At 39.6% G+C, this 11071-nt stretch overlaps 1 protein-coding gene across 1 annotated transcript in view; it reads right to left on the reverse strand.

Moving 5' to 3' along the window:
- Positions 1-11071, reverse strand: part of PDSS2 (prenyl (decaprenyl) diphosphate synthase, subunit 2) — a 135054-nt gene that overhangs the window by 109497 nt on the left and 14486 nt on the right. Inside the window, exon 3 of the mRNA XM_010573449.1 lies at positions 10857-11070. Within this exon, the coding sequence (XP_010571751.1) occupies positions 10857-11070 (214 nt within the window). The remainder of the gene's footprint in view (positions 1-10856; position 11071) is intronic.

Raw genomic sequence — 11071 nt, forward strand, 5'->3', positions numbered from 1 at the left:
AAGTAGAAAAGCAAATGAGAAGGTGAATATTCAGTTAGTATTTTATTTGAAAATAAATTCAAAACAGGAAAACCTAACTTCAGCTCTTTCAAAATGTCACAGGAACAAGGACGGCCAAAAAATACAATCCCACACACCCCTTCGAACGTGCACTATGTGTTAGGACATACACTCCAGCCCTTCTCCCCCCTCCGCCCCCAAATCCACAGGCAGCAATATGATCCCAAGTGATTCACAAACAAACAAACAAGCCTATGTCTCTGTTGCTATAACATAACACATAATACTCTTTTTCCCTCTGATGTCATTTTTGTAACATTATTTTGGAATTTGACTATTTTAAAACTTGGTTGCTATAACACATCATAGTCATTACATGGATTCATTTCCTGCTTTCCAACTGGCAAGACTATTTGTTTCAGTTTTATGAAGTTGTATTATGGACAAACGACACAAAATATACTGTAAATTCTCATACTAGAAACTCCTTTAATGCCTTCCATTCCTTGCATAAATGTGTATTGGAAGAAAGGTTTTCCCCACAATTACCCTAAAGGTCTCTATACTTCCAGCTTCCTCAAGTGTGCTGAGCCCTATTTCTGAAAACAGTCTTTCTGCATTATCACTCCTACTGATAGATGACATCTGATTTCTTGCAGAGCCTGTCAATGACTCCCATGCTACCTAAACTTACAAATAATCAGAAAGTGACAAATTCTTCCTGTGGACAAAAAAACATGGAGTATACATCCTCCCTGGTATTTCTGGCTTTAACAGCCAGGGACCAAGAACAGATGATGAATTGATCTCTCGGCCCTTTACACTTTCAGCTTCACCTCCACAGGGCAACACAGGTTTGGGGAAGATATGTTTTTCCTATAGATTAATTTTTAATTACTGAAATATGTCATACCAGACAGATTCACATTCAGAAGTCGACTTCTAAAAGAATGATCCAAATATGAACTTCATAATGTAGCATTAACATCACTAAAATCCTTTTAAAATATGCACACAGTATACCTTCATCTGCACAAACCACATTAAATGAAAAGCAGTTGGGAATCAGAGACAGGAAAGTTACTGAGATGAAAACTTCCCCCTGTATATCAATGCAGCCGGTGTGCAGTTTGTTATATCATAGGTACCTTTATTTTCTAGCCTATGAAAATATATGAATTTTCATAATATGAAAATGTGGTGGCTCTGTCATACTCAGTCTCAAAGTTCAACACTAATTTAACATGAACACAATGCCTCTTTGGGAAAAAAAAATAATCACTAACAAACATACATGCTAGCCCAATCATTTTTCAAACATGCAAAAGGGAGATGATTTTCCACTTGTGATCACAAAGCTTTGCCTTGTGTATTTGGCCTAACAAGTATTCTGTTTAGCTCTTAACAACTTGAACTTTCTGTTAAATTTGATTAAAAGCAGTCTTACCAAATCAACTACTTATGGTGCTTCTGCTACTAGCTAATCATTCAGATGACAACCAGACACAAAGCATGTTGGCACGGACCATTACCCTCAAATTGCCTTAATCGGGACTATGCATTTGCAGGATGGGTCTACACAAGCACATCCTGTTACAGACCCAGACCTACTTTGTGATTGAAATACAGAATTATTTTTTTTTTAAAGGTGCAATATGTAAGCTATTTCAAGGACCAGTGACAACATATAGAAGTATTAACCCTTTGATAACAATTATTTTGTAGGGTGTGCTGAATAGGTAGTTAATAAAAAAGATAGCTGCCATTCCAGCAAGTTTGTATCATGAGCATGAAAATCTAGGAAAACAATAATGGCAGTTGTTAGGGGAAATGATTTTTTTTTTTTTTTTTTTAGAGTTCAAATTCTAGAAAATTAATTAATTTTGAGCATACTTAGTGGCAGCTATCAAGCCTATCAATTCGTGTTTATAGGACTGTTTAAGTAATAAATAATCAAAAATCATTTCTACTTGATCTTGAAGAAAGCTCCTTGTAAAGGGAGTACTTTTTGAAACAAATTGGGGGTGAAGGCTATGGGGTTTGCTTGTTCGTGTTTTTCAACTAGAAGTATAAAGCTGAATCAGTAGTTTCTAGGCATGACTTCTCTGCCTAGCTGGGAAGAAGAAGAGGGGAACAAAAGCTAGAAGTTTACTATACACTTCCATTCTATTAAGAAACAGGGGATTACCTGTAGACCTTTCTGTTTTCCCCAAAATGGAAGAACAGCCATGGAGAAGAACTAACTAGTGCTATTTTGAAGAAAGGAACTGGAGGAACAAGAAAGCAAAACGGGAACAGCCATCACTTGTAATTTAAGTGGAAAAGAAATGAGAAAAACGAATGGAAAAGCTGGAGCCCCTGATGCTTCTTTAGGAATAGCTGAGGTTTGAAGAAATGATGACTGTGGCTCACCTGAAGAAACTCCAGCAGGCTGAACAGGTCCTAGAGTTTCTCAGTTAAGTTAGGTATTGAGGCAAATTTCTAAGCCCTATCTATCATAAGTAAAATCTAGCTAGTTCACACAGCACATGTTTGCTAAAAGCTCATGTATAATGAGTCTCACCAGTTTTCCTATATGATCAGTTTTTCTTTCCTTAAATGAATCTTTCACACAGCAAGAGAGAAGAAAAAAAGTTAAGCTAAAGTGATTGTCAATGCCAGAGAATTGGCAGGGACAATTCAAGGACAGCAAAGCAGCTGCTACAGATTTTAAACTTAATTTTTGTAATAGATCCGATTTTTAAATTCATGGTGTTCCTTTATAGTTTGTCAGGTTTGTCTCTAGTAGTAGTTCCTTTAGGGCAAGCACTGCAGACAGTCTGCCTACCCTGAGGGAAACTAAGACACTCAGATGTGGGGTAAAGGAAAGATATTAATAATTTAAGACAATGGTCTGCCACCCCTAGGAGAAAGCAATAGTGTAAGTATGGAAACATCTAACTCAGGAGCTTAGGTTTGTCCTTTGTGAACTTTGTATTTTCCTGAATAGATTTACAAAGTGCTGTAGAGGATACAGTGTTACCCATGGTTTTTGGAGGAGTTCTGAAAATGCTCATGGTGACTTGTTAACAGGGTCTCCTGCTTCTGTCAGCATCTCCAAAACAAGGAGAGAAGTCAACGTCGAGGCAGCATCAACAAAAAAGGCGGCAGAAGGGGGAAATACCTCAAGTAGGGGAGAACACTTTCACAAGCTACAAAACATAGACCTAAGAAGGAGTAAAAGCCCTAGGAAAAGTACTTTTCCCCTTATTCTTCTAAGTCAAAGAAGTTAACTTACCATAGCCAAATAGAAGATCCACTGAGTGAAAACCATTTCCAGTGACCCGAATATGAATTTTGATTACTCTTTGATGTTGGTTCTCATTCGAGCTTTATATAAAGGCATCTTTGGTAACCCTCTTCTGGGTTACAGAAGGAATTATTTGGAAACTATTTCCAGTTACTCAGTACTTTTTTCTTGTGTAGAGCAAACATTGACATAACAGTCATTCACTGGTACATTAAACTTGGTATTCAATATTCACATGCGTTATGAATCAATTGTACTTGAAAGCAAGAAAGAACAGATGGGAACTTTAAAAATTACCTTTATTTTAAAAAGATACTTAGGCTACTGTGTGCCCAAAGTAAAACCAAGTCTTCTCTAGGTGTGGTACACTACGTCCTTTCGAGACTGACTGGCACTTGGATCTGCTCATTATACATTCAGTTTCTTTTTCACATGCTTGAAACCCAAGCTTAAGAAATCTCAAAGTCTTTCATTTAATCAGAATGAGTTGCACATTAAATTCTGCTGAAATCTTCAGACTCATATTCCCTATAAAAAAATACTAGAAATTATCAATATCAGGACAGCATATCAGTTTCCACTGTAAATAATTCTATCAGAAAATCCCAAACAGCATCATCATCTACCAAACACACTTCATTTACTGAGACTACCCTATATGCTGAACTAATACATTCCTCATAAGCACAGAAACCTGGATTCAACACAGATATTTAAATGAGAATCATTGCAAAAAACAATTATTCAAACGCAAGAGAATTTCATTTGCAGCCTCGCTTTTGCGCATCCATACTGCATATTTGCTGCTTGAACCTACTTTGCTTATAGTGGCAAAATATTCAGCAAAACTGGGTATTGTACCATACAATTAAACATCCTTTGCATAAATTCTTCCACACAAATACTATCAGTGCATGACAAGACAAGAATTCAGCACCACTACAGCTGAAAACTAGCTGTTTAGTCATCAGTTCAGCCTCTCCCAACACTTGTAGTAAACCCATGATCATGACAATGACCGCCTTTAGTTCTTGAGCTAGGGTTTACTCATGTGAGGGGGGCAGGGTGGGGGTGGTGGCAGGAAGAATGAATGAATCTTTGAGAATAAAAGCACCAAACTTGAGTAAACACTGTTTTATTCCTTCAGGATGTCTTTATCACTATACTAGTTTGCCCACTACAGAGGTCGCAAGCAGGAAGGCCACTACAACTTAAGACCATCAACTTACCTCACTCAGAATACTATTGTATGTATGTCGGATATTTTTAGTTTAGGTTCCTAACTGTTTTTTTAACATACACACGCACACGACTGGCAAATATGCTTTAACTTCAAGAATGAGATTCTTGCTGCCAAACCCAACAAAAATGTAACATTTTACAAAAAAAAAAAAAAAAAGTTAAGGCCCCTTAAACGTGAACTGTGAACCTCAAGCCCAAGTGTACAAATTCTGACGCAGCTCTCACCTTCTGGAGTCTACTGACAGCTCTTCAAAAGAGCAGTAATAACTGACAGATATGAGTACTCAAGTATATGAATGTAATGTTGCTGGTGCAGAAAACTAATAAAAAATGTACACTAGTGAAACTTAGGCAGGAAGAGAAACAAAAAAACAAAATATGGGAGAAAGAACAAACAGCACACATCTATTCATGCCATTCCACCTTACTACAGCGTAAAAGATGAGTGTGACCTACAAAAATGGATTCTCTCTTCCCCTTAACTGTACAACACAATATTAAGTGGTGGCTAACTGAAAACCATAGTGAAGGCCACAGGTAGAAGAACATGGAAGGAATCGGATATAGAAGGAAGTTTCAGTGCATATGTGAACCTACAACAGTTTAATTTCTTCTATGTCTTTTTACCTTCCAAAGTTAACTTTTCCACAGTAACTCTCTGTGAGTTTATTCAGCCAAAATACACGAGAAAGGGATTTTCGGTGTCTAAGAATGGTTTACCTGATGGCGAGTATGGTAACGGAAACCCCTAGGGAGTACCAACATTTATAAGAGATGTAACATGATGAAGGTTTTTGAAGTTACTAAAGTCTATCAAAACTGACTGAAAGATATTCACAAAACCTAACTTAGATAAGAGAGACCAGCCTTTCTTAAAAGAGAGAAGTTTCTTGGTGGGGTGAGTCAAAGCAAGAATTTAACTCCGGTGCTTCAACTGGAGCTCTCCTGAGAGCACCTCTGTTTCCATCAGCTACACAGAATGCTTTGGGAAATAGTCTTCCCAGACAAAGGCAACTTCCTATAAGCACCAGAACTTCAGTAATTTTGCAAGTAGTATCAAACATATCAAGCAGGAACAACACTTCTGCATTTCTGACATCACTGCTAAGACTTTCTGCAGAGATGCCCTGCATGCTAGCTTTGGTGGCCAGTGCTTCCAGGAAGTCCAACAGATCTCTGCGGTAAACATAAGAAATGACACAACTGCTACCTCATAGCTAACTTCACACGCACTCTGACCACAATCATAAAAATCACATATCTCTCTACCACGAAAAAATATTTTTTACAAAGTGTTACAGCAGGCTGAAAAAAAATAATAAAATTTAGTGAATGCAAATGTGTTTTAACTTCTGATCCAGCAACAGCAGGAGAGGGACTTTATGCCCCCAAGGTCAGTTACAGATTGAGTAATTCAGTAAAACTTAAAAAGACTGTAGTATGTTTTAGTTCTAGAAGCTGTAAGTTGACCAGACCCTCTGCTTGTCCCTTTGAGTATCCAGCTGCTGGCTGTTTTCAGAGAAAGTTACCTCATTAGCTACTTCCAAGTAAATAGACACTTTTATTTTTCTAGCCCAGAAAAAAACACTTGAAACAAGTTGCTAAAAAGCTACTTGTAGTCAAACACAGCATCTACAATTATAAAAAAGGATAGTTTTAAGGTCACCATTCTGTTAAGACAAAATATAAAATTGACAATAACAATTCTACCAACACCAGGTTGGAACAAATCCCTAGGTCTATGCTGAAATCAGTCACCTACATATGAGGGCAAATGCACACCACATCTGAAGTTACAAGATACATGTTACTGAACTAAGCCTTTTCAAGCTGACAGAGAAACAGAACTATCGGGAAACCAATGTTATCTGACTTATTAACTGAAAAGCATGTAAACTTGAAGCTACTTTGGATTGCATTTTATGTTCAGTGCTTAAAATGGCTAGAGATCTACATGGAGCAGGCTGCAACAGAACAAAACCTGGTCTATTGAGGCTTTTTATTTCTGTAATAATCCACGTAAACCATAACTAAGTCTACTTAAGCATTTATCACCAACAAACAATTCTGACAACTAAAATATAATCATTCCTCCCACATGCTAATGACAGAATGGCTACAGTTAAATGGTATCCCATAATAATTTTACGTGTATGAAGTGTTCCATTTCATTTAGTGATATTATAAAAGTGATGCATTGGCCATAATGTTTACTGTTTACAATCTGCAGCAAGCTATACCCTTCTCACGGGAGATTAAATAACCAAGAAAACATTATTCACACTATGTATTTGAAAAAAGTAGATCACTGTGACAATTACAGATTCTTTCCTATATTAAGAAGGATGTATGCTAGCCTAGAAAGGAGAGAGAAAGAGGAGAGGGAAGACTGGAGATGTTTGCTTCCCAACTGAAAAGGAGGTCATATGTTCATGCATCGAAAAAGTTTTCCCTTAGTCCAACAATGCCTGAAGAGCAAAAAAATTTAAATGCTAGTTTTGAGTAGCTGCTGAAAACACTTCATTATAGGGAAAGAAAACTGAAAGCTCTGAAGAACTGTACAGTGACTCACAGGACTACAAACAGAAAGATCCAGAGGTAGTCAGATTGCAATTTTGTTTCCAGAGTATCCATTAGAGGTGAATATTTTAATGATAGCATTTGTTTGAAGTATTCTTTATTAATATTGCTTATACACCATTTTCCACTCAGAGATCACAGTGATCGATATAGGCTGTAATGAATGAAGTGTAACACCTCCAGAAAACAGATGCTGCATTATTCATTTTACAGTAAATGCATGTATGAAAAATTAAGTGACTTGCCCTAGTCAGGGAGCCAAAAGCACAGCTGTGAATATAATCCAGACACCCCAGTTTCCAATGATCTGCAAACCACTAGACATTAGCCTTTCTAAAATGAAATGCAACCCTTTTTGCCCTCTTTCTAACAAGTCTGGCAAAGCTAGTACTGAGGATGTTCACTTCACGTGGCCAACTTTTAAGATATCAAAAACTTAAAAATTAAAAAAAAAAATTAAAAGAGATAAACTCGACTTTAGCGCAGGGATTACAGAACTCCCAAATCCCTCACTGTAGAGCTCAGTTACCCATGTCTGCCCTCCCAAGAGCAGAGTCAGCAATAGCTCACAGATTTAAAGCTGCTGGCCAGGCACAGGCTTGGTAGGAGGTATCAGGGTCACACATCATCCCAGAAGAACACCTGCTGCAGTCCTGATTCATGGCAGGCACTTACATCCAGGAGCTGCCACCATCACATCCAAACGAGAGGAAGAAATGGATGGGATCATCAGAGAAACGTATACTGCCCCAACAGCTGTTCCTCCACATGTCCCGTCTCACACGGACAGTTATCTTTAAGCTGCCTTCTTTAAGTCTCTCAGCACAGACTACACGTTGCAACAGCCTAGTGATTCAAAGCTCGGCAAAAGCTTAAAAACACTCATCAGTACTCCTGTTACACTGAAGGCTTTCAATGTGGTGGCAATTATGTCTTATGCTGTCTCAGCTCAGAACCTATTCTGCGCAGGTAAAGCAGAGGGTTTTCTACCAATGCTTAAGAAGCCCCTAATGGTCTAAGGAAGACTTCAAAGGCTAGCAAAGCATTAAGACAGGAAGGGAGGGTAGACACAAAAACACTGATGACAAAATGCTACCAGTCAGAGAAGGTTAAAGAAAATTAATAGTGCTTGGAGATGACAGCAAGCAATCATAATCTGATTGTCACCACTTATAACCTCAAAAATAAATGAATAGAAACTTGAGAAACAGCACGTGCAATTAATCAATTTTACTGCACAGATTTTTCAGACGTTCCCACAAATCCCCTTAAGTGTTAGAGTACTTAATACATGTATACAGTATTTACGCACTCACAGTCTGAAAGATTAGAGTTGCAGAACATATCAATCACTTAAGTTTGGCTTTTTTTAAAATAAATCACCAAAGAACATATTTTAGATAATCATGCTTTAAAACATTTGCCTGAACACACAAGGGGAAACCCATGTTACTCTATAAGCATGGGTAATGAGCCAGAGATTTAAAACATGTATCTAGTATTGAAAAATCAAGACCTGTTTCCTAACCTGCTACGGATCTCAGACCCATAACTAAAATCAATCACATTTACAGTCAAACATACAACAGCCAAATTTCAGAAAGAGATTATCAAGAAAGAACAAGGTCAAAATTCACCTTACTGCAAAATCATACCATAAAACAAGGTGAGGTACAATTTGTGCATTGCTACAGGTGTACTAAAACTTGTAAGAGGAGTTCATTTCCTGCTGACAATACAAAAGTCAAGGCCACTGGAAATGCATCTGCAACGAAGCCTCTGGAAATACCAGTGAAGCCAAATAAGAACATCCAAAATAAGGGCGCATGGTTTCAGTTTTATGTGAGTAAATACTGACTTTTTTTTTCCAGCACAACACATCAGGTTAGTAGTGTACTCTGAAACATATATGAATTTAAAAAATGAATTGATTCAATCCTGCTGACCCCCTGCATGATTATATTCCTACTGGTGTTCCACAAGCCACAGGCTTACAGAATTAAGCCCAAAGCAGCCCACTTAAAACAACAAAAAAAACCCCTACACATCATAGCTCCACAATGAAACCTCCAACCAAGCCCCAAAATACTGTATTTAAACTTAACTCACAATAAGCCAGCAACCACTACACATTAAACAGACTCTCTAAAGCTAACATTGAAGTTCCACTTTAGCACTGCAGGCCTCTAACATTTCTACGACTGCAGTGGAAGCTTAAGAGCCCAAACACATGGTGCTTCGGTCCTCCTATTCCCCACATTCCATCAGCGGACCTTACAAGTTGGATCCAAAGGCAGAAAAACATTTTCTTCTTGTCCCTCCTCTTAAAAAAGAAAACAAAAATCTTTGCTAAGCTTACCATAATACCACAACCTGCATTTATTAACAATTCAACAAAATCCCCTCCACCAGCATTTCCTAAAGTCAGGTATTTTCCATTTTTATTAAGAAGTTGATTTGTTTCTTTCAGAAAAGTCTATTTAAAGCCAGTATCTAAATTCCCCTCCCTGAAAATAATGTTTATTTAAAAAGCTACATTTGTCCCCTGTACTCCTTTTGTTCACTCAACCAGATTTAGAGACAGAGAGCTTGAAAAAAAAAATCTTGTTTTTATATCGTTACACCATAATCGTGGAGTTGCCAAGGACCACTACACAGCTACAATTTTTATTCTTTAAAAGAAAAGCAGAACATTTGTTTTGAACAAATGCTCATTTTTGGTTTACACCTGTTCAAAAATACTGTGCATATTAAACTTGGGTTCTAACATTGCTATGTTTGCAGTTATAGCAAACAAGTTCTATCAAACAAAAACCACCACCCCCCCCAAAAAAGCCCAGCCCAAAAAACCCAAACCCACAACTCAATGCCCCTGGAAAATTGCACTTCTTTTGTCAAGCCTCTGGCATTTCATTGTTTAAAAAAACACTGCCAATCAGTTCTTGTTTTACAGTCAAAGAAAACACTGCCCAACAATTCCAACTTTTGCTTATTGGCAGGAATGCAAGTCTTCCACCAGTTTCCCTTAAAAATGAAAGTATGGATAACCAGCTTAGCAACCCTAAGAATCTCAACAGTATACAAAAACTCCCAGCTGGATATTCTACAACAGACAATGTTTTCTAAAGCTCGTAGTAACAAAACACACAGTTCAGAGCAGCGTCATTCTGGGCTTTGAAGTTGACTAGTTCCTCCGTTTTTTTCCACTGGTTTCCTCGCAACATCGTTCTTAATATTAAAAAAACACGTAACTGTCAGCGAGACAGCCATACTTCTTCCACTATCAAGGGACATTTTTGCACGTTGCGTGGGGAAACGCATCCCTTGCGCGTGGCATTAGGCCAAAGCAACTTCTGCGCGACTGAGAGTAACCGAAGGGGAGACCTGTTGCGGAAACGAAGGTCCTGGAGCGGAGAGCTAACCACCCACGCAAAACCCCGCACCTCGGGGCAGGGTTTCCCTGGGGACACGCCGGGGTTACGGCACCTCCGCGGCCGCCCTCCGGCACCCGCTCCAGCCACGGCCACGGCGCCCACCCGCCCGAGGGCCCGGTGCCGACCACCGACCCAGGCCTCAGCTCCTGACCGCTAGCGAAGGCCGAAACTTCCCCCAAGTTTTGACAAGCCTCCGGAGGGCTGCCGGCCCTTTCCTCCGCCGAGGCCCCAGCACCCCCGGATCCCCCCCCACCCCGACCCGCAGCCGGCGGGGCGGTGGGCAGCTTCTCCCCGTCGGGCCGGGCGCTTACCGGGCGGTGTCGAGCAGCGGGTGCTTGGTGCCCACCAGCTTGCGGACCTGCATGGCGATGTTGCTGAGCTCGTCGCTCAGCAGGCACCGCAGGCTCATGAAGGACGTCGGGTACCCCACGATCTTCTCGGCCTCCGACACCACCTGGCTCCAGGATGGGCCGCCCGACGCCAGACCCCGGAGGCCGCCGGCGCCGCGGCCCCCGCGCCGCAGCAA

The sequence above is a fragment of the Haliaeetus leucocephalus genome, unplaced genomic scaffold, assembly GCF_000737465.1.
Source record: "Haliaeetus leucocephalus isolate CR32 unplaced genomic scaffold, Haliaeetus_leucocephalus-4.0 Scaffold384, whole genome shotgun sequence".
Lineage (NCBI taxonomy): Eukaryota > Metazoa > Chordata > Aves > Accipitriformes > Accipitridae > Haliaeetus > Haliaeetus leucocephalus.